Below are 24,292 nucleotides of genomic sequence, written 5' to 3'. Positions count from 1 at the left end.
ATGAATCAAACATTGATTAAAAACACAATAAAAGAAATGAAAAATATTCTAGATGGGATCAATAGCAGAATAACTGAGGCAGAAGAACGGATAAGTGAGGTGGAAGATAAAATATTGGAAATAACTGATGCAGAGAAAAATAAAAAAGAGTGAAAAGAACAGGACAGTCTCAGAGGCCTCTGGGACAACATTAAACGCATGAACATTCGAATTATAGGGGTTCCAGAAGAAGAAGAGAAAAAGAAAGGGACTGAGAAAATATTTGAAGAGATTGTAGTTGAAAACTTCCCTAATATAGGAAAGGAAATAATTAATCAAGTCCAGGAGGCACAGAGAATCCCATACAGAATAAATCCAAGGAGAAATACACCAAGACATATTAATCAAACTGTCAAAAATTAAACACAAAGAAATCATATTAAAAGCAGCAAGGGAAAAACAACAAATAACACACAAGGGAATCCCCATCAGGTTAACAGCTGATCTCTCAGCAGAAACTACAAGCCAGAAGGGAGTGGCAGGGCATAATTAAAGTGATGAAGGAGAAAAATCTGCAACCAAGATTACTCTACCCAGCAAGGATCTCACTCAGATTTGATGGAGAAATTAAAATGTTTACAGACAAGCAAAAGCTGAGAGAGTTCAGCACCACCAAACCAGCTTTACAGCAAATGCTAAAGGAACTTCTCTAGGCAAGAGACACAATAGAAGGAAAAGACCTACAATAACGAACCCAAAGCAATTAAGGAAATGGGAATAGGAACATACATATAGATAATTACCTTAAATGTAAATGGACTAAATGCTCCCACCAAAAGACACAGATTGGCTGAATGGATACAAAAGCAAGACCCATATATATGCTGTGTACAAGAGACCCACTTCAGACCTAGAGACACATACAGATTGAAAGTAAGGGGATGGAAAAAGATATTCCATGCAAATGGAAATCAAAAGAAAGCTGGAGTAGCAATTCTTATATCAGACAAAATAGACCTTAAAATAAAGACTGCTAGAAGAGACAAAGAAGGACACTACATAATGATCAAGGGATCGATCCAAGAAGAAGATATAACAATTGTAAATATTTATGCACCCAACATAGGAGCACCTCAATGCATAAGGCAAATACTAAGAGCCATAAAAGGGGAAATCAACAGTAACACACTCATAGTAGGGGACTTTAACACCCCACTTTCACCAATGGACAGATCATCCAAAATGAAAATAAATAAGGAAAATACAACATACAAAATAAGGAAACACAAGCTTTAAATGATACATTAAACAAGATGGACTTAATTGATATTTATAGGACATTCCATCCAAAAACAAGAGAATACACATTTTTCTCAAGTGCTCATGGAACATTCTCCAGGATAGATCATATCTTGGGTCACAAATCAAGCCTTGGTAAATATAAGAAAATTGAAATTGTATCAAGTATCTTTTCCGACCACAATGCTATGAAACAATTACATCAATTACAGGAAAAGATCTGTAAAAAATACAAACACATGGAGGCTAAACAATACACTACTCAATAATCAAGTGATCACTGAAGAAATCAAAGAGGAAATAAAAACATACCTAGAAACAAATGACAATGGAGACACGACGACCCAAAACCTATGGGACGCAGCAAAAGCAGTTCTAAGGGGGAAGTTTATATCAATACATTCCCACCTTAAGAAACAGGAAACATCTCGAGTAAACAACCTGACCCTGCACCTAAAGCAATTAGAGAAAGAAGAACAAAAAACCCCCAAAGATAGCAGAAGGAAAGAAATCGTTAAAAACCAGATCAGAAATAAATGAAAAAGAAAAGAAGGAAACGATAGCAAAGATCAATAAAACTAAAAGCTGGTTCTTTGAGAAGATAAACAAAATTGATAAACCATTAGCCAGACTCATCAAGAAAAAAAGGGAGAAGCCTCAAATCAATAGAATTAGAAATGAAAAAGGAGAAGTAACAACTGACACTGCAGAAATACAAAAGATCATGAGAGATTACTACAAGAAACCCTATGCCAATAAAATGGACAACCTGGAAGAAATGGACAAATTCTCAGAAATGCACAACCTGCCAAGACTGAATCAGGAAGAAATAGAAAATATGAATAGACCAATCACAAGCACTGAAATTGAAACTGTGATTAAATATCTTCCAACAAACAAAAGCCCAGGACCAGATGGCTTCACAGGCGAATTCTATCAAACATTTACAGAAGAGCTAACACCTATCCTTCTGAAACTCTTCCAAAATATAGCAGAGGGAGGAACACTCCCAAACTCATTCTATGAGGCCACCATCACCCTGATACCAAAACGAGACAAGATGTCACAAAGAATGAAAACTACAGGCCAATATCACTGATGAACATAGATGCAAAAATCCTCAACAAAATACTAGCAAACAGAATCGAACAGCACATTAAAAGGATCATACACCATGATCAAGTGGGGTTTATTCCAGGAATGCAAGGATTCTTCAATATATGCAAATCAAACAATGTGATACACCATATTAACAAATTGAAGAAGAAAAACCATATGATCATCTCAATAGATGCAGAGAAAGCTTTCGACAAAATTCAACACCCATTTATGATAAAAACCCTGCAGAAAGTAGGCATAGAGGGAACTTTCCTCAACATAATAAAGGCCATGTATGACAAACCCACAGCCAACATCGTCCTCAATGGTGAAAAACTGAAACCATTTCCACTAAGATCAGGAACAAGACAAGGCTGCCCACTCTCACCACTCTTATTCAACTTAGTTTTGGAAGTTTTAGCCACAGCAATCAGAGATGAAAAGGAAATAAAAGGAATCCAAATCGGAAAAGAAGAAATAAAGCTGTCACTGTTTGCAGATGACATGATACTCTACATAGAGAATCCTAAAGATGCTACCAGAAAACTACTAGAGCTAATCAATGAATTTGGTAAAGTAGCAGGATACAAAATTAATGCACAGAAATCTCTGGCAATCCTGTACACTAATGATGAAAAATCTGAAAGTGAAATCAAAAAACACTCCCATTTACCATTGCAACAAAAAGAATAAAATATCTAGGAAGAAACCTACCTAAGGAGAAAAAAGCCCTGTATGCAGAAAATTATAAGACACTGATGAAAGAAATTAAAGATGATACAAATAGATGGAGAGATATACCATGCTCCTGGATTGGAAGAATCAATATTGTGAAAATGACTCTACTACCCAAAGCAATCTACAGATTCAATGTAATCCCTATCAAACTACCACTGGCATTTTTCACAGAACTAGAACAAAAAATTTCAAAAGTTGTTTGGAAAAACAAAAGACCCCGAATAGCCAAAGCAATCTTGAGAAAGAAAAACGGAGCTGGAGGAATCAGGCTCCCTGACTTCAGACTCTACTACAAAGCTACAGTAATCAAGACAGTGTGGTACTGGCACAAAAACAGAAAGATGGATCAATGGAACAGGATAGAAAGCCCAGAGATAAACCCACGCACATATGGTCAACTTATCTTTGATAAAGGAGGCAGGAATGTACAGTGGAGAAAGGACAGCCTCTTCAATAAGTGGTGCTGGGAAAACTGGACAGGGACATGTAAAAGTATGAGATTAGATCATTCCCTAACACCATACACAAAAATAAGCTCAAAATGGATTAAAGACCTAAATGTGAGGCCAGAAACTATCAAACTCTTAGAGGAAAACGTAGGCAGAACACTCTATGACATAAATCAGAGCAAGATCCTTTTGGACCCACCTCTTAGAGAAATGGAAATAAAAACAAAGATAAACAAATGGGACCTAATGAAACTTCAAAGCTTTTGCACAGTAAAGGAAACCATAAACAAGACCAAAAGCCAACCCTCAGAATGGGAGAAAATATTTGCAAATGAAGCAACTGACAAAGGATTAATCTCCAAAATTTATAAGCAGCTCATGCAGCTCAGTAACAAAAAAACAAACAACCCAGTCCAAAAATGGGCAGAAGATTTAAATAGGCATTTCTCCAAAGAAGATATACAGACTGCCAACAAACACATGAAAGAATGCTCAACATCATTAATCAGTAGAGAAATGCAAATCAAAACTGCAATGAGATATCATCTCACACCAGTCAGAATGGCCATCATCAAAAAATCTAGAAACAATAAATGCTGGAGAGGGTGTGGAGAAAAGGGAACACTCTTGCACTGCTGGTGGGAATGTGAATTGGTACAGCCACTATGGAGAACAGTATGGAGGTTCCTTAAAAAACTAAAAATAGAACTACCATATGACCCAGCCATCCCACTACTAGGCATATACCCTGAGAAAACCATAATTCAAAAAGAAACATGTACCAAAATGTTCATTGCCGCTCTATTCACAATAGCCCGGAGATGGAAACAACCTAAGTGTCCATCATCGGATGAATGGATAAAGAAGATGTGGCACATATATACAATGGAATATTACTCAGCCATAAAAAGAAACAAAACTGAGCTATTTGTAACGAGGTGGATAGACCTAGAGTCTGTCATACAGAGTGAAGTAAGTCAGAAAGAGAAAGACAAATACCGTATGCTAACACATATATATGGAATTTAAGAAAAAAAAATGTCATGAAGAACCTAGGGGTAAAACAGGAATAAAGACACAGACCTACTTGAGAATGGACTTGAGGATATGGGGAGGGGAAGGGTAAGCTGTGACAAAGCGAAAGAGAGGCATGGACATACATACATTACCAAATGTAAGGTAGTTAGCTAGTGGGAAGCAGCCGCATAGCACAGGGAGATCAGGTCGGTGCTTTGTGACTGCCTGGAGGGGTGGGATAGGGAAGGTGGGAAGGAGGGAGACGCAAGAGGGAAGGGATGGGGGAACAGATGTATATGTATGACTGATTCACTTTATTATAAAGCAGAAACTAATAAAAAATTAAAAAAATAAAAAGCATGATTTAATTTAGATGGGTTGAACAATGAGAGAACAGAAATGTCTTCATAGCTAGTATTTTTCAATGAATTGTTCATGAAATCCTGAGTTTTTATGGGTTTTTTTTTTTTTTTTTTGGTTAAGCTTATGACAGATAGGTCTTATGTGGAGTTTCTGTTCTCTGGTCTTTAAATTCAACATTCTTTTATTCAATATGACTTTATTAAGTACATAATTCTTTGCCAAATCCTTTTCTGTGTGCTGTTGGTACGAATATGAAAAACATCACCCTTTTCACAGATAATTCAATTCTTAAATATCGCACAGTGAAAGCCGAAGGTAAATGTTCTAATGGTGGCTAAGGTATGTGGGGAGGGGTGGGTGTGGGAAGCTATAATAGGCCACTATGCTTATACAAAAGAGGAAGGAATTCAATTGCCTTGTACAAAAACTAAGAATTTGGTAAAAAACTGATATTGACACTTGACCATGGTAAAGTGGTTTACTGGGTGAATAAGCACTGAAAGAGAATCCCAGGCAGCAGGAATAGCAAGTTCATGCCTTGTTGATTTTGTGAGGAGGACATCTTTGCAAACTGGCAGTATTCCTAAAAACGTGGTATCTCCCATGAAGAACAGGAAAATTCCACAGACAGCAAGTTTCTTGGTTGGAAGTACTTAGTTGGAAGTACTTGGTTGGAAGACTTTTTAGGCCATTAAGTACTAGTACCCCAACTACTGCCATAACTTACTGACTGAAATAAGCTTTTGACTTTATCTTTTGCTCACCTTGGAACACAAGTTCCAGTTCTAGTTTTTTTGTTTATCTTGTTTAATGACTAGATTCAAATGTAAATAACACTCATTATAATTTGTAAAGTCTGATTTCATTGAAGAATATATTTTGGCAATTTTTTTTAAATATTTATTTATTTATTTATTTATTTATTTATTTATTTATTTATTTATTTATTTATTTGGCTGCACCGGGTCTTAGTTGCGGCATGTAGGATCTTTTTTTTTTTTTTTTTTTTTAGTGGCGGCATGTAGAATCTTTAGTTGTGGCATGCGAGATCTAGTTCCCTGACGGGGATCAAGCCCGGGCCCCCTGCACTGGGAGCTTGGAGTCTTAGCTACTGGACCACCAGGGAAGTCCCCAGGTTTCTTACTCATTATGCTGTGATGGCATAAATATCCTGGTCAGGGATCATACATGCACATGACTTCAGAGAACAGGGAGGTGATGTAAATATGTGAAGTCACCCAAGACAATGGGAGTCTTGGGGAGAAGGCTGGTTCTCATCCTATTAGGATGTAAGATTCTGAGTGCAGGAATTCTTGGGCTATTTTGTTCACCATTATATCACAAGTGCCTATCACAGGCCTTGATACATAGTAGGTGCTCAATAAATACTTATTAAATGAATATGTTGAAATGTGTTATACTGGGGAGACCAAACAATACCTAAAGACATTTATTCCTAATAATGATAACAACAACAAACAATAAATAATATTGTGCCAATCAAACAAAACCCATCTAGGGAAGCCCTTTTTGGAACTCATAGCATTATGCAGGAGGTCTCTTCTAGGAAACTTTTATGCAATTTTCCATGAAGGAACATATTTACTCTGCCTTCTCAATCATTTGCAGAACTATCTGTCCTTTGAACATTAAAAAAATGAAAAATGCCTGTTAGCTTCAGTATCTATAGCAAAGGCTCTCTCTTGCATTAGAGACTATTTATGAATACTATTTCAAATGTTGCCATATCCTGGAACATTGTTTTAAATAGAACTTCCTAATATAATATCATTCCTGGACTTCATGACAATCAATCAATTTGTCAATAATGATAATATTTGAATAATAACTTCAACTATATGCGTGGATTATTTTGAATTTTCAAATCAACTTATAATATATTCTCTCATTTTTATCATGTGAAATGTCCATTGCTACCTGTATTTCAATGAAACATCTGTTGAAAATGAATTCCAATGAAATGAATGAAAATACAGTGATTCTTGTATCTTAGTGAAATGACTTCTTTTTGCAAGAGAAACTTTTTTCTATTCTTTGAATCTGTAAACATAACATGTCGCTCCATATAGAAGCTGGACTTGGTTTGTCTTTCATGTGTATATTTTAGTTTAAAAAATGTACAGCCATGGAAAAGAAGCAGAAAGTTAATTGTATATATTTTTACTTCCTCTTCCTTTTATTCATGCTGTGCTCTTACTCATTTTATTTTGTGCTTATATCCTGATGGGTAGAGGTGCCCCTACTCACCACTGATTTCTTCCTTATTCTTTCTTTAGCCTTTTCACGTTATCTCCATGTGGCCAACTACTGATCATTGAATTTACATGGAAAGGGTGTCCTAGCAGACACTGTGAGTGTCCTGCTTTCTCCTCTTAGCCTGTTCTGGAGGTTATTGTAGTTTCTTTTGACAGATTCGATTCAATATCCTTCTGTTTGAAAACTTTCACTGGACTCAACAGTGTGTTCAGCCAATGCAGAAGGCTGGTAAGTTGAGACCCATAGAATAATCCTTAACTAATGAAGGACAGGAGTTGGTAGGTAAATACCCCAGCCAGCCTCCTCACTTTTCAGAGGGAGAGTTCTGAGATGTGTTCTATCTAGTTTTCCAAAGGGTCCCCAGCAGCAGGGAGTCAGGTTTCTCACAGTGACAACCACTCATTAGTGCTCCATTACTGGGTTTTCTCCCTTTCTTTGTCTCTTCTCTTCTCCTTCAGTATTCTTCCTGCAATCTCCACCCAAATGAACTATTTTCTTATATTAGGACCTGCTTTTGGGAGGATTCAAAATAAGACAAATACCATCCTACCTGAGGATTTTTTACTGGAGTACATTCTGGTGGGGTTTTTTGTTGTTGTTTTATTGGTTTTGGGGGGGGTTGTTTGTTTTTTCATGTTCTTCCTTCCTCGCGATTTTTCTCTGTGACTCAGTATTCAAGTTCCTTCCAATCAAAGAATCATATGTCTCAGATTATCTCTAACTCAAGGCAACTGGCAGCTTTTACTATAGTTAACTATTTCATATCAATTTAATCGAAGTGTTGGGGGTGAAAAACTAAGTTCCTTTTTAAAAATTAAAAGGCCCAGATCCATGGAGAGCCAAATCTCTAAAAATATAAAGATGATTAGCACTACATTGTTTTCAATTTTTTAAACCATGTTTATCTTCAGCTAGCTGTTATGTTAGGTAGTAGCCAAAACAAACCTACCAATACAATAGTATTTTCTTCCTACAGAATGTATTCTTAATTAACCCCAAATTAAACCTTTGTATTACGCATCCAGAAGACCTCACGAGGAACTGACTCTAAAATTAATGGTCATGAATCCCAGTCTACAAACTCAGGTTTGAAAGAAATATATCTTTATTATTCTATAATTCAACTTCATTTTTATTTCAACCACCTATTCTGCCATAATTTCAGAAATTGTATCTCAGTCAACGTGGAGTTCCCATTTCTACCAGATTTTATTTAAATTCTAGGGGTTGCTGTATTATACCAAGGTGTGGGGCATGAGATCTGGATCTTTTGACAGGCACGTATCATCTAAGATCTCCCTCATTCCTACTGTCTTGCCACATTCAGTTCTGACCCGTCTCTCTGCTTCTTCCATTCCATTGTGTGGGGCTGGGGCTGTTCCCCTGAGGCATGGAGCCTTTCCCATGAGACTCACTATGGCCTGTCTGTGTAGCCAGTCATACTTAGTGACCTCAAAGCAGGAAGGGACACATGCATCCCCTCTGCTCTTGAATATGCAGATGCTCAGGATTTGGTGTGGGAGTCAAGAAGCCAGTCCTCTCTGTCTCAGACCAACTGAAGTAACTGTTGCTTAGCCCAAGAAAACTTTCTTTTTGTTGGCCAGGAGGGGAGGAACTGAAGGGAACATGGGAAGAATTCTCTTCCTCAGAGATATTTCCTAAAATATACTTTCCATGTTGTAGTTATTGAAGGTTTAGGATTTTGGAAAATAAAAACCACAGACTGTTTGGTCTCTCCTCTCTTTCATTTCCCTTCCCTTCTTTTCCCTTTCTTTCTCTTTCTTTTCTGTCATTCTACTTCATCACATCCCTCCCAGGACGAATAATTTATAGATCTATCTATCTATCTGTCTGTCTATCTATCTATCTATCTATCTCTCGTATTTCCACCACAGAGAACATCAAGCATGCTAGAGTGTTGACATACCAATCTTAAAGGAGCCAAGTCTCTAAGACAACTGCTGTGGTGACCCATGCCTTCCATCATTGAGAGCTGATGGGCACTTTTTTATGAGCACTGTATACATAGAGAATGTTTATAGCTGGTGGTGTATGTCTGTGCATGTGTCATTAAAAGCAGACTTAGTTGGAATAATTTTTATGTAATTTGAGCCATGTTTTGGCAATAACTATAAAACATATTTACAATAATCTATGATTTTTAAAATATACTATAGATGCTTCACTTGATAGATTTACTTTTTTATTTTATGTATTTCACCTTTCTCTACTTTTTACTTTGATTTGATGAACCGCCCAAATAAAAATTAACATACTGTCCACTCAGTGTTTCTCTTGTCCCTTTTCAGCTTCTCTGTTTCATTTCCTTATTATTTAAAATGAGCTTCAAATAGTAATCTGTCTCTGATATGTTGCTATGAAGAATGACTGGCTATCTAGATCCTGCAGTATGTTTTAGAACAATGCTCTTGTCTCATGGTTATAAGGAAGCTGATGATCTCAATGGCTTTCCATGTTTATTCTTATGTAGTGATGGGATAATTCAACCAAAACATGCGATAGATATTTAATGAACACTCAACCACATACATGATTTACTGCAAAGAGATTAATCTTTCTTAATTTCCTAATTACCTATATAAGTGCAGAAAAAGAAACATAATGCATGGACTCAAGGTGGTGTTGGAGAGTTTAAGAGCACTATAAAAAACTAGCATTCACTTGCACTTCACTTTTGCTTATGAGCTTTTTTTTGTCTTTCTGTGTCTGACATCTATTTTTTTAACACCTTTATTGGAGTATAATTGCTTTACAGTAGTTTCTGCTTTATAACAAAGTGAATCACCTATACGTATACATATATCCCCATATCTCTTCCCTCTTGCATCTCCCTCCCTCCCTCCCTCCCACCCTCCCTATCCCACCCCTCTAGGTGGTAAAAAAGCACCGAGCTGATCTCCCTGTGCAATGCGGCTGCTTGCCACTAGCTATCAATTTTATATTTGGAAGTGTATAGATGTCCATGCCACTCTCTCACTTTGTCCCAGCTTACCCTTACCCTTCCCCGTGTCCTCAAGTCCATTCTGTAGTAGGTCTCCGTCTTTATTCCCATCCTGCCCCTAGGTTCCTCATGACCTTTTTTTTTTTTTTTAGATACCATATATATTTGATAGCATACAGTTTTTGCTTTTCTCTTTCTGATTTACTTCACTCTCTATGACAAACTCTAGATCCAGCCACCTCACTACAAATAACTCCATCTTCTTTCTTTTTATGGCTGAGTAATATCCCATTGTATATATGTGCCACATCTTCTTTATTCATTCATCTATTGATGGACAGTTAGGTTGCTTCCATGTCCTGGCTATTGTAAATAGAGCTACAATGAACATTGTGGTACATGACTCTTTTTGAATTATGGTTTTCTCAGGGTATATGCCCAAGGGTGGGATTGCTGGGTCATATGGTAGTTCTACTTTTAGTTTTGTAATCAATTTACATTCACACCAACAGAGCAAGAGGGTTCCCTTTCCCACACCCTCTCCAGCATTTATTGTTTGGAGATTTTTTGATGATGGCCATTCTGACTGGTGTGAGGTGATACCTCATTGTAGTTTTGATTTGCATTTCTCTAATGATAAATGATGTTCACCATTCCTTCATGTGTTTGTTGGCAATCTGTATATCTTCTTTGGAGAAATGTCTATTTAGGTCTTCTGCCCATTTTTGTGTTGGGTTGTTTGTTTTTTTGATATTGAGCTGCATGAGCTGCTTGTAAATTTTGGAGATTAATCCTTTGTCAGTTGCTTCATTTGCACATATTTTCTCCCATTCTGAGGGTTGTCTTCTCATCTTGTTTATGGTTTCCTTTGCTGTGCAGAAGCTTTTGAGTTTAGTTGGGTCCCATTTGTTTATTTTTGTTTTTATTTCCATTTCTCTAGGAGATGGGTCAAAAAGGATCTTGCTGTGATTTATGTCTTAGAGTGTTCTCCCTATGTTTTCCTCTAAGAGTTTTATAGTGTCTGGCCTTGCATTTAGGTCTTTAATCCATTTTGAGTTTATTTTTGTGTATACTGTTAGGGAGTGTTCTAATTTCATTCTTTTACATGTAGCAGTTTTCCCAGCACCAGTTATTGAAGAGGCTGTCTTTTCTCCATTGTTTATTCTTGCCTCCTTTATCAAAAATAAGGTGACGATATGTGCGTGAGTTTATCTCTGGGCGTTCTATCCTGTTCCAGTGATCTATATTTCTCCTTTTGTGCCAGTACCATACTGTCTTAATTACTGTCGTTTTGTAGTGTAGTCTGAAGTCAGGGAGCCTGATTCCTCCAGCTCCGTGTTTCTTTCTCAAGATTGCTTTGGCTATACGAGGTCTTTTGTGTTTCCACACGAATTGTGAAATTTTTTGTTCTAGTTCTGTGAAAAATGTCAGTGGTAGTTTGATAGGGATTACATTGAATCTGTAGATTGCTCTGAGTAGCATAGTCATTTTCACCATGTTGATTCTTCCAATCCAAGAACATGGTATATCTCTCCATCTATTTGTATCATCTTTAATTTCTCTCATCAGTGTCTTATAGTTTTCTGCATACAGTTCTTTGTCTCCTTAGGTAGGTTTCTTCCTAGGTATTTTATTCTTTTTGTTGTAACGGTAAATGGGAGTGTTTCCTTAATTTCTCTTTCAGATTTTTCATCATTAGTGTATAGGAATGCAAGAGATTTCTGTGCATTAGTTTTGTATCCTGCTACTTTACGAAATTCATTGATTAGCTCTAGTAGTTTTCTGGTAGCATCTTTGGGATTTTCTATGTATATTATCATGTCATCTGCAAAGAGTGACAGCTTTACTTCTTCTATTCTGATTTGGATTCCTTTTATTTCTTTTTCTTCTCTGATTGCTGTGGCTAAAACTTCCAGAACAATGTTGAATAATTGTGCTGAGAGTGGGCAGCCTTGTCTTGTTCCTGATCTTAGTGGGAATGGTTTCAGTTTTTCACATTCAGGATGATGTTGGCTGTGTGTTTCTCATATATGGCCTTTATTATGTTGAGGTAAGTTCCCTCTGTGCCTACTTTCTGGAGGGTTTTTATCATAAATGGGTGTTGAATTTTGTCAAAAGCTTTTTTTGCATTTATTGAGATGATTATATGGTTTTTCTCCTTCAATTTGTTAATATGGTGTATCACATTGATAAATTTGCATATACTGAAGAATCCTTGCATTCCTGGGATAAACCCCACTTGATCATGGTGTATAATCCTTTTAATGTGCTGTTGGATTCTGTTTGCTAGTATTTTGTTGAGGATTTTTGCATCTATGTTCATCAGTGATATTGGCCTGTAGTTTTCGGTCTTTGTGACATCTTTGTCTGGTTTTGGTATCAGGGTGATTGTGGTCTCATAGAATGAGTTTGGAGGTGTTCCTCCCTCTGCTATATTTAGGAAGAGTTTCAGAAGGATAGGTGTTAGCTCTTCTCTAAATGTTTGATAGAGTTCGCCTGTGAAGCCATCTGGTCCTGGGCTTTTGTTTGTTGGAAGATTTTTAATCACAGTCTCAATTTCAGTGCTTGTGATTGGTCTGTTTATATTTTCTGTTTCTTCCTAGTTCAGTATCGGAACATTGTGCTTTTCTAAGAATTAGTCCATTTCTTCCAGGTTGTCCATTTTACTAGCATATATTTGCTGTAGTAATCTCTCACAATCCTTTGTATTTCTGCAGTGCCAGTTGTCAACTCTCCTTTTTGATTTCTAATTCTATTGATTTGAGTCTTCCTCCTTTTTTTTGTTGATGAGTCTAACTAATGGTTTATCAATTTTATTTATCTTCTCAAAGAACCAGCTTTTAGTTTTTTTGATCTTTGCTATTGTTTCCTTCATTTCTTTCTGATCTGATCTTTATGAGTTCGTTCCTTCTGCTAACTTTGGGGGTTTTTTGTTCTTCTTTCTCTAATTGCTTTAGGTGTAAGGTTAGGTTGTTTATTTGATATGTTTCTTGTTTCCTCAGGTAAGATTGTATTGCTATAAACTTCCCTCTTGGATCTGCTTTTGCTACATCCCATAGGTTTTGGGTTATCATGTTTTCATTGTCATTTGTTTCTAGGTATTTTTTGATTTCCTCTTTGATTTCTTCAGTGATCTCCTGGTTATTAATTAGTGTATTGTTTAGTCCCCCTGTGTTTTTATTTTTTATTGATTTTTTCCTGTAATTGATATCTAATCTCAGAGCATTGTGGTCAGAAAAGATACTTGATATGATTTCAATTTTCTTAAATTTACCAAGGCGTGATTTGTGGCCCAAGGTATGATCTATCCTGGGGAATGTTCCATGGGCACTTGAGAAGAAAGTGTATTCTACTGTTTTTGGATGGAATGTCCTATAAATATCACTTAAGTCCTTCTTGTTTAATATATCATTTAAAGCTTCTGTTTCCTTATTTATTTTCAGTTGGATGATCTGTCCATGGTTTAAGTGGGGTGTTAACGTCCCCTACTATGATTGTGTTCCTGTCAGTTTCCCCTTTTATGGCTGTTAGCATTTGCCTTATGTATTGCGATGCTCTAAGTTGGGTGCATAAATACTTACAATTGTTGTATCTTCTCCTTGGATTGATCCCTTGATCATTATGTAGTGCCCTTCTTTGTCTCTTGTAATAGTCTTTGTTTAAAGTCTATTTTGTCTGATATGAGACTTGCTACTCCAGCTTTCTTTTGATTTCCTTTTGCATGGAATATCTTTTTCCATCCCCTCCCTTTCAGTCTGTATGTGTCCCTTGCTCTGAAATCGGTCTCTTGTAGACAGCATATATATGGGTCTTGTGTTTGGATCCTTTCAGCCAGTCTGTGTCTTTTGGTTGGAGCATTTAATACATTTACATTTAAGGTAGTTATTGATATGCATGTTCCTATTCCCATTTCCTTAATTGTTTTGGGTTTGTTATTGTAGGTGTTTTCCTCCTCTTGTGTTTCCTGCCTAGAGAAGTCCCTTTAGCATTTGTTGTAAAGCTGGTTTGGTGGTGCTGAATTCTCTTAGCTTTTGCTTGTCTGTAAAGGTTTTAATTTCTCCATCATATCTGAGTGAGATGCTTGCTGGGTAGAGTACTCTTGGTTGTAGGTTTTTCTCCTTCATCACTTTAAATATGTCTTGCCACTCCCCTCTGGCTTGCAGAGTTTCTGCTGAAAGATCAGCTGTTAAACTTATGGGGAATCCCTAGTATGTTATTTGTTGTTTTTCCCTTACTGCTTTTAATATTTTTTCTTTGTGTTTAATTTTTGATAGTTTGATTAATATGTGTCTTGGCATGTTTTTCCTTGGATTTATCCTTTATGCAACTCTCTGCACTTCCTGGACTTGATTAACTATTTCCTTTCCCATATTAGGGAAGTTTTCAACTATATTCTTTTCAAATATTTTCTCAGTCCCTTTCTTTTTCTCTTCTTCTTCTGGGACCCCTATAATTTGAATGTTGGTGCGTTTAATGTTGTCCCAGAGGTCTCTGAGACTGTCCTCAATTCTTTTCATTCTTTTTTCTTTATTCTCTCTGCAGTAGTTATTTCCACTATTTTATCTTCCAGGTCACTTATCCGTTCTTCTGCCTCAGGTATTCTGCTATTGATTCCTTCTAGAGAATTTTTAATTTCACTTATTGTGTTGTTCATCATTGTTTGTTTGCCCTGCAGTTCTTCTAGGTCCTTGTTATACGTTTCTTGTAATTTCTCCCTTCTATTTCCACGATTTTGGATCATCTTTACTATCTTTGCTCTGAATTCTTTTTCAGGTAGACTGCCTAGTTCCCCTTCAGTTGTTTGGTCTGTTGGGTTTTTACCTTGCTCCTTCATGTGCTGTGTGTTTCTCTGTCTTCTCATTCTGCTTAACTTACTGTTTTTGAGGTCTCCTTTTCGCAGGCTGTGGTTTCATAGTTCCCGTTGCTTTTGGTGTCTGCCCCCAGTGGCTAAGGTTGGTTCAGTTCGTTGTGTACGTTTCCTCATGGAGGGGACTACCACCTGTGTTCTGGTGGATGAGGCTGGATCTTTTCTTTCTGGTGGGCAGGTCCATGTCCATTGGTTTGTTTTGGGGTGTCTGTGACCTTATTATGATTTTAGGCAGCCTTTCTGCTAGTGGGTGGGGTTCTGTTCCTGTCTTGCTAGTTGTTTGGCATCGGGTGTTCAGCACTGTAGCTTGCTGTTCATTGAGTGGAGCTGCGTCTTGGCATTGAGATGGAGATCTCTGGGAGATTTTCCCCATTTGATATTATGTGGAGCTGGGAAGTCTCTGTTGGACCAATGTCCTGTACTCGGCTGTCCCACCTCAGAGGCACAGGACTCACACTCGGCCAGAGCACCAAGACCCTGTCATCCACACAGCCCAGAATAAAAGGGAGAAAAAAAGAAACAGAGAAAGAAAAAAATAAATGAATAAATAAAATAAAGTTATTAAAATAAAAAAATTATTAAAAATAAAAAAATTAAAAAGTAATTTAAAAAAAAGAAAGAAGAGAGAAACCAAACCAAAAAACAAATCCACCAGTGATAATAAGCGCTAAAAACTATACTTAAAAAAAAAAAAAAGGTCAGTCAGAACCCTAGGACAAATGGTAAAAGCAAAGCTATACCGACAAAATCACACAGAGAAGCATATACATACACACTCACAAAAAGAGAAAAAGGAAAAATATATATATATATTGTTGCTCCCAATGTCACCACCTCAATTTGGGATAATTCGTTGTCTATTCACGTGTTCCACAGATGCAGGGTACATGAAGTTGATTGTGGAGATTTAATCCGCTGCTCCTGAGGCTGCTGGGAGAAATTTCCCTTTCTCTTCTTTGTTGGCACAGCTCCTGGGATTCAGCTTTGGATTTGGACCCGCCTCTGCGCGTAGGTCGCCTGAGGTTGTCTGTTCCCTGCCCAGACAGGAGGGGGTTAAAGGAGCAACTGATTAGGGGGCTCTGGATCACTCAGGCTGGGGTGGGGGGGGAGGGAGGGGCACCGAGTGCGGGGCGAGCCTGCAGTGGCAGAGGCCGGCGTGATGTGGCAACAACCTGAGGCATGCCGTGTGTTCTCCGGGGGAAGTTGTTCCTGGATCACGGGACCCTAGCAGTGGTGGGCTGCACAGTCTCCTGGGAGGGGAGGTGTGGATAGTGACTTGTGCTTGCACACAGTCTTCTTGGTGGCTTCAGCAGCAACCTTAGCATTTCATGCCTGTCTCTGGAGTCTGCACTGATAGCTGTGGCTCACGCCCATCTCTGGACCTCATTTAGGCTGTGCTCTGAATCCCCTCTCCTGGCGCACCCTGAAACAATGGTCCCTTGCCTCTTAGGCAGGTCCAGATGTTTTCCCAAACTCCCTCCTGGCTAGCTGTGGCTCACTAGCCCCCTTCAGGCTGTGTTCACACAGCCAGCCCCAGTCCTCTCCCTGGGATCTGACCTCCGAAACCCGAGCCTCAGCTCCCAGCCCCCACCTGTCCTGGCCGGGGTGAGCAGACAAGCCTTTCGGGCTGGTGAGTGCTTGTCAGCACTGATCCTCTGTGCAAGCATCTCTCCGCTTTGCCCTTTGCACCCCTGTTGCTGTGCTCTCCTCCGTGGCACCGAAGCTTCCCCCCCACCACCCGCCGTCTCCACCAGTGGAGGGGATTCCTACTGTGTAGAAACTTTTCCTCCTTCACAGCTCCCTCCCTCTGGTGCAGGTCCCATCCCTCTTCTTTTGTCTCTGTTTTTTCTTTTTTCTTTTGCCCTACGCAGGTATGTGGGGAGCTTCTTTCCTTTTGGGAGGTCTGAGGTCTTTTGCCAGCGTTCAGTAGGTATTCTGTAGGAGGTGTTCCATATGTAGATGTATTTCTAAGGTATTTTTGGGGAGGAAGGTGATCTCCACGTCTTACTCTTGGGCCATTTTGAAGGTCTCCATGCCTATAAGCTTTTAAAGGCACTACGAAAATTAATCTTGAAAAACAATAGTTTCAACTTATAAATTAAAATATATCAATAAAACAAAATTAATAAATGTATTATGTGTCCTCAAAATGTATGGGTATATTTAAATATGTTTTTTGTGATATGGCGTAGGACCTCCAAAAGTCAAAATGGTTTTAAAATATCTCTGTCAAATGCATCAGAGTCAAATATAAATATTACATCATTTAGTGACTACACTTTTTACACTAGTCACTCATTTATTCATTTTCCCACTTATTGATTTGCCTTACCAATATTTATTAAGCACAGTAACTATACAAGCACAAGACGAGGCTATGGGGGTGGTAATGAAAATAATGACAAAATAAAATGCTTTTCCTGTGCATGTTTTGTACTAGGTACTATTGTAAGCACTTAGCACGTGTTAAATCATCTCACCTCTGTAAGACAGGTAATTATTTTCCTCCATTTCAACAGTGGAAAACTGAGGCACTCAGGAGTAGAAGAACTAGCCCAAGTGCACACAGTTATTAAATAATAGCAGAGTCAAGAACCCAGGTATTATTCTCCAGAATTTGTGCTCTTACCACTCAACTATCAGGCCATATTTCAGCGAACGCAGTCATGATGCTTCTGTCTGAAGAGCCATAGTGGAAGCCTGGCTAATGTTATAAGATGTGATATGAAAGGGAAAATAAGGGGGCTATGGAAGCTTATAGCAAGGGACTTAACTAGCCCAGGATGAAATCACTTTTTAAAATATTTTTAATAATACACAAAAATATTTTCTTATGTTTTTCCTACTTTAATTTTTTTTCTCTATGGCATGATTTACACTTAAGCTTGATGATTCCAATGACCCTATGGTTCTTAAGCATAGCCTCATAGTTTAAAAAAGCTGATATTTACAGAATCAAACATAAGTTGCTAGAACAAAATGACAACAATTTCACCTTTATCTCTTTAGAATTTAAAGCTATAAAATTTTGTTACTAAAATATGTATGAGCATTCTTAAAGTCTTGAAAGCATTAGCCCATTTGGGGGTCTTTGTGGGCTATTTTTAACATCAGGGATTATCAGAGAAATAATGCCATCTTTAATAAAACTAAGTTGGACAGTGTGCTGTTTTCAATTTAGATTTGGAAAAGAGAATTTTTAATAAGATTGTCAATACACTTCTGCAATGCACTATAGGTAAAACAGTGGTTTCTTGTTATTTATATATTATTTTATGAGCTTGAAATTCTCTTGAACCTTTTTCTTTAAATATTGTCTATCTAATAGAAAAACAACTCATCCTTATACAAGGCAATTTCAGGGACAAATATTTCTTAATGTCACCATTGTGTGTTTCCATAATCTAAACATATACTATTAATGGCCCTTAGGCCTTGGGACTTTTAATTTTACTAAAACATGATGTAAAACAAATGAGTTTTACTAATATAATATAACTGTTGGACTGTCTACAATTGTACTTTAACTAAATAGATTTGTAAGATTATATTATTTACCTCAAACTAAGCTATAGGGATTTCTGTTACTTTTTCATAATGCTATGTCAATAATTAAGTATAATATCTATTTTAAAAATATTTAATTAGTAGTTTCTTTTTTATCAGTTTAACAATATTAAATAACTCTTTGAGATGCTTTCTTTTCTACCAAATTGCAATGCCTTTTGCCTCTTATTTTCATTTTGTGAATTCCCCAACAGGTTTATCATAGATATTTATAATTTCAAGTCAACATCTCACAAGGGCAATTAAGATACTATGGAAACTTCCGTGTCCCTTAAGATGACGTTAGAAGGGCCAGCATGCAACAATGATGTTTAAAAAGGTCCTCCAGGCATTCCATACGTATTCCACAGAACCATAATTATAATATGGAGTTGTCTTCTTGCTCTCCTCTGGCATCTTTTCAAATTTATTTTTTTATTGAGGCAACATTGACTAATAATATTATATAAGTTTCATGTGTACAACATTATATTTCTACTTCTTTGTGCCCTACAGCATGGTCACCATCAAATATTTAGTTTTCATCAGTCACCATACAGTTGATCCCCTTTACTCATTTCACCCCCTCCCTGCTCCTTTCCCTCTGGTAACCACTACTCTGTTTTCTGTATCTACATGTTTGTTTTTGTTTCATTTGGTTTGTACATATATTTTGGGTTTTTGTTTGTTTTTTATATTCCAAGTATGAGTGAGATTATATGGTATTTGTCTTTCTGACTTATCTCACTTAGCATAATACTCTTAAGGTCCATCCATATCACAAAAGGCAAGTTTTCATCTTTTTTATGGTTGAGTAGTATTCCCTTGTATCCAAACAAGGCAGACAATATCGAATCACAGAAGGAGTTTACCTTCTATTCTGAGAAAAGCACTCTCCAACTCTAAGCTGAAATTAATATCTAAAAAAATTACACAGTACAATTGAACACTTTGTGTTCCCAATATGGATAGATTTCAGTTTTAACTTTGGCATCAAATATTTCTGAATGTGTAAACTCAAACATTGGCCTAATGCATTCCACCTGTTTTTATTTAGGAATGTATTATATAAGCTGGCACTGTGGTCTAAGCAGAAAAAAAAAGTTCTGTATGTGAACAGAGCTTTTGTGCAGTTTCTACTTTGAGTGTTTGATGAAAAGTCTGTAATACAGCATTTTTTTATTGAATGGATATTTATCTACAATTTTTTTTACCTGAAAAGTTGCAAACAACTTATTTTCACTTGGGAGATTATTATAACCCAAACATTGGAGTGGTGGCCGTCATAGTTTGGTGACTATGTTTGAACAGTGGTTTATTTGTTTCTAAGTTTTAAAGCAGTGGTTATGAAAACTCATTGCCTAAACTTTCTGAACAGAGAGGTTAGAGAGGAAATATGGGGGCTGCTTTAAATTACATGATTTTGTTATTCCTTTCAAGATGAAAAACCAGGCCCACTGCTTAGTAAAAACCTCCAGTGATCTTTTATCTTGTGGTTGTGTGCAGGTTGCAAAATATGTATCATTTCATCTCAGAATGATCCAAAAATTAAATAAATGACAATCTTCACCATGAAAATACAAGGACTAAACAGCTGCAATATTTATACCTGGAAGGACAAAAGAGATTGTCAGCATTAAAAGAGAAAGGGATTTTTGTTTTAAAACTTTAATTCCTCTTTTCATTCTAATTTTGGAACAATAATCCAAGAACACATAAATTTTAATTCCCTTCTCCATGTGTAAGATCTTAAAACAATTCCATGGGTTTATAACATGTAATTAAAATGAGTAACCATTCTACATGGTTTAAACTTGATTAATACAGTAAGATTTTGGCACAAGAGAACAATGTTTCATTTTAATTGTTTGAGGAAATATAAAGCATACTGTTACTCTAGTTGTAGTAGATCTAAATAGGTGCATGTTCTTTTGTTTATGTCTTTTAGCATCTCCGTCAATTAAACTCTTGGTGGATGACCCTATAGTTGTAAATCCTGGAGAGGCCATAACATTAGTATGTGTTACGACAGGAGGAGAGCCTGTACCCTCTCTCACTTGGGTCAGGTCCTTTGGGACTCTGCCTGAAAAGACTGTTTTGACTGGAGGAACTCTAACCATACCTGCCATCACCTCAGAAGATGCTGGTACTTACAGCTGCATTGCCAATAATAATGTGGGAAACCCTGCAAAAAAGTCTACCAACATCATTGTGAGAGGTAAGTTTGCATAGAGAATGTTACAGCATAAATTTCTATATTTTCATTGAATAGTTTTCATAACATATTTTTAGTGATACTATGGAATAATTTAATAATATGTTCTTAGTAAAAAAAAAGATTAAAATCCAAATATGGCATAAGGCATTATGCATTGTTATACAGATTGTGTATTAGTTTAAGGATTTAACAAATGCACCGATTTAATGTTTAATAAACATTTATTGAATCCCTATTACATGCAGAGCTTTAAATTGTGGGATTACATAGAGATCTATAAAACATTATCTTGTACTCAAGGATTCTACTCTCAGATAGTGAAAAAATATATATATCAATTTATAGCCATAAGATGCAGTGTTTGGCAAGCATGAGTAAAAGCTATAAACATAAAATTATAGTAGTTTCTGGCTGAGGTTATTAGGGAATATCTAATGACATTTGCATCAGGTCTTGTAGGCTGGGTAGAGTTTTAACAGACTGAGATTAGCTAAGGTCATGGAAAAGTCAGAGTTAGTAAAAGGTAAAGTTTATTTGGGGAATTTATGTAAAAGGTGGTTCACTAAGTCAACAGCAGTGATGTTCTAGCTAGTGTGCTGGTGCTGCCTTTGGAAGAGATGCTAACCTTCCATTTCAGAGAAGGTGAAGTCACTGTGCAAGGAAAGCATATGCATCTTCATGTCTCACTTTACCTGGTGTAGTCCTGCGCTGGGGATGGAGGATGGTCACCAAGGCCTCTAAAGTTAAAATAGACATCCATATGCCCAAGAGGACTCTTCCAGAAGACAAATGAAAATTTATCATTAATGAAGGATTATAATGGAAGCAAAACATAATTGAGTATATTGAGATAAACGCCTGTGATTTTGTGAACATAGACTGTGGTGGTTTTAGTGAACATAGTTATCTGTTACCACCCAAACTATCAGAAATATGCTACTTGGCCAAAAATATACTCTAGTCAAAATATTGTAAGATGTTACAGTGTAAATCAAGACACTGTGGATTTCATAGCTACTAGTTTCATGTCTACTGCAAAGCTAAGGAGAAGGGGAGGAGAATAAAGTAAGTTAAAATGCCAGAAAGCTTTCTGTTCTTACCTAGTTTTAGCTGTTTTTCTTGAATAAATCCTTCTCGAATTTTATCAAGGCTTTGGTTAATTTCCAGAATTCTGAAAAAGTTGATTTTTGACATTTTTGCCTGTGTTTTTGTTGCTTTTATGGAGGAACAGATTTTCAGAGACCTTTATTATGCCATTCTGGAAGTGCTTCTGTCTGTATTCATCTTTTCACAAAAGGAAGGGATAAACCACGGGCTAATAAAAACATTATTGGGGAGTAATCCACAAACCATTTTGGATATATATTATAGGGTAGAACAAATGCACAAATATATATTGCTTTTATTGAGAACCAGGGTTCTCACTGTGGGAGAAGGAAGATACAAATATAGGACAGAGATCTAGTGGTATTTGTTGAATTTGAATTGGTGGTATTAGGATTTTTTCAAATGTATGTATTTTTCAAGAGTTCATGATTTTTGCTCTGTCAAATGAAAGAGCTTAGAATCAATGATACTCTAGTAGCAATGAACATATCTGACACCCAGTTCTTGGTTCTAAACACTATGCCCCCTTGAAAAAAAAAAAAAAAAAGGAACATTTGGAGAAATAGATGATTCCAGGGCAGGGGCTGGGAAAGTAGAAGGTGAGCCTGGGATGTATTTTGTGCCAGAAAGCAAAGACTAAGAAGGCTAAAAAAAGTGTGGGGGAGGAAAGAAATAAGTGAGAGAGACTAAGAAGTACAAACTTCCAGTTGCAAAGTAAATGAGTCATGAGTATGAGATGTACAGTTTGGGGAATGTGGTCAATAACTATGAAAAGTAAAAATAAAAATAATAAAGCATCTTGGAAAGCTCAAAGACTAAGGGAAATGTCAAAAGGACATAGGAGACAGCTTAAAGTGACTCCTGTTGGCCAAATTAGTGGCAATTTGAGCATTGAAATGCGTTAACAATGATAATGGTTTACAATATGTTAAAATTTCATTAGTCCATAGTAATAGTAAAATGAAAAAGAAAAATAAAAATGAAAAGCTCTTCTTTACAGAAGGATCCCAGCTAAAAATCATAGAAGGAATGGTAGAATAAAAGAAAACAACCATTCTGCAATCCCCAGTGTGATAGTTGGTTCCAGCAAGGATTATCAATTGATGCTGAATTATTGGGTAAAATATTTGGAGGCAATAGAATATTCACAAGATCTCCAAGTATCACCCCAAACTACAAGCTACCCCTTTGTAGTTTTTAGTAACTACAAAGCAGGAAAGGTAGCTTTTCAGTTGAGAGATTCAGCAGTCTCCACTCTAGCCAAATGATCAGACTTAGGGACCACCAAAAGGGACAATTTGACAGGAAGAGCCGCCTGATGAGATTTACTAAAAAGCCACAATATCACCTATGTAGGTTTTCACCAAAAAAATGTCAAACCTGAACCTAATCATAAGTAAACAGTCAGATAAATCTGAACCAGGGTTTCTCAACCTTGGCACTACTGACATCTTAGGATGGTAATTCTTGTGGGAACTGCTCTGTGCATTGTAGGATGTTTAGACACATCCCTGGCCTCTACCCACTACATTGCAATAGCACCTTGCTATAGATTGAATGTTCGTGTTCCCCGCCGCAAAGTTCATATGTGTATATCCTAATTCCCAAGGTGATAGTATTAGGAGGTTGGACCTTTGGGAGGTGGTTAGGTTATGAGGGTAGAGCCCTCATGAATGGAATTAGTATCCTTATAAAAGAGGCCCAACCCAGGTTCAATCCAGGGAAGTAAAATCCCACAAGCCACACGGATTAAAAAAAAAAAAAAAAGAAGCCCAAGAAATCTCCCTTTCTCCTTTCACCATTTGAGATTATAGCAAAAAAAAAAAAAAAGTCTATGAACCAGGAAGTGGGTTTTCAGCAGACACTGAACCTGCTGGCACCTTGATCTTGGACTTCCCAGCCTCTAGAAATGTGATAAATAAATAGCTGTTGTTTATAAAAATTAAAAAAAAAAGACGCTGTGGATACTGCACTATCTGCTACAAAATTGAAAGCCATACAATATTTAGTAATTGCAAGATATACCATTATTTTATGTATCATAAAATAAAACATCATGCCAATTGAGCTACCACAGTGTTTTCCTATGAGATCAAATGTTATTGAAAGAAGTCTTTCAGATTTGTTATAGTTAGGTTTTCTTTTAAACTGTATATCACCCATTAGCATACATAAAAAGGAAAATAAAATAAAAATCAATTGATTAAATTATTCCTAAAGCTTCACAATCAGAACCAACCCAACTTCTAAATCAGTTTTCATCCCAGTCTTTCATGACTATGGTTTTCTAAGTCTAGTTTGATCGTAGGATCATCTGAAACTATATTGAATCCTGGTACAACTGGCAAAATGTCTAGCATAAAATGTTAGTG

The 24,292-nt window shown here is 36.9% G+C and overlaps 1 protein-coding gene across 5 annotated transcripts in view; it reads left to right on the top strand.

The window, feature by feature from the left end:
- Positions 1 to 24,292, top strand: part of MDGA2 (MAM domain containing glycosylphosphatidylinositol anchor 2) — an 820,633-nt gene that overhangs the window by 536,495 nt on the left and 259,846 nt on the right. For 4 of the 5 annotated variants that reach the window (XR_014015308.1, XM_081227678.1, XM_081227680.1 and 1 more), the window contains one exon: positions 20,544 to 20,813. Coding sequence is in view for 4 of the 5 variants with exons in the window: in XM_081227678.1 (XP_081083804.1) it covers positions 20,544 to 20,813 (270 nt within the window). In the remaining variant the exon portion in view is untranslated. The remainder of the gene's footprint in view (positions 1 to 20,543; positions 20,814 to 24,292) is intronic. The other variant, XM_081227679.1, reaches the window with a different exon arrangement.

Source organism: Mesoplodon bidens, assembly GCF_964165515.1.
Source record: "Mesoplodon bidens genome assembly, chromosome: 3".
In the NCBI taxonomy this organism is placed as follows: Eukaryota; Metazoa; Chordata; class Mammalia; order Artiodactyla; family Ziphiidae; genus Mesoplodon; species Mesoplodon bidens.
This window is presented reverse-complemented; position numbering and strand designations above follow the sequence as displayed.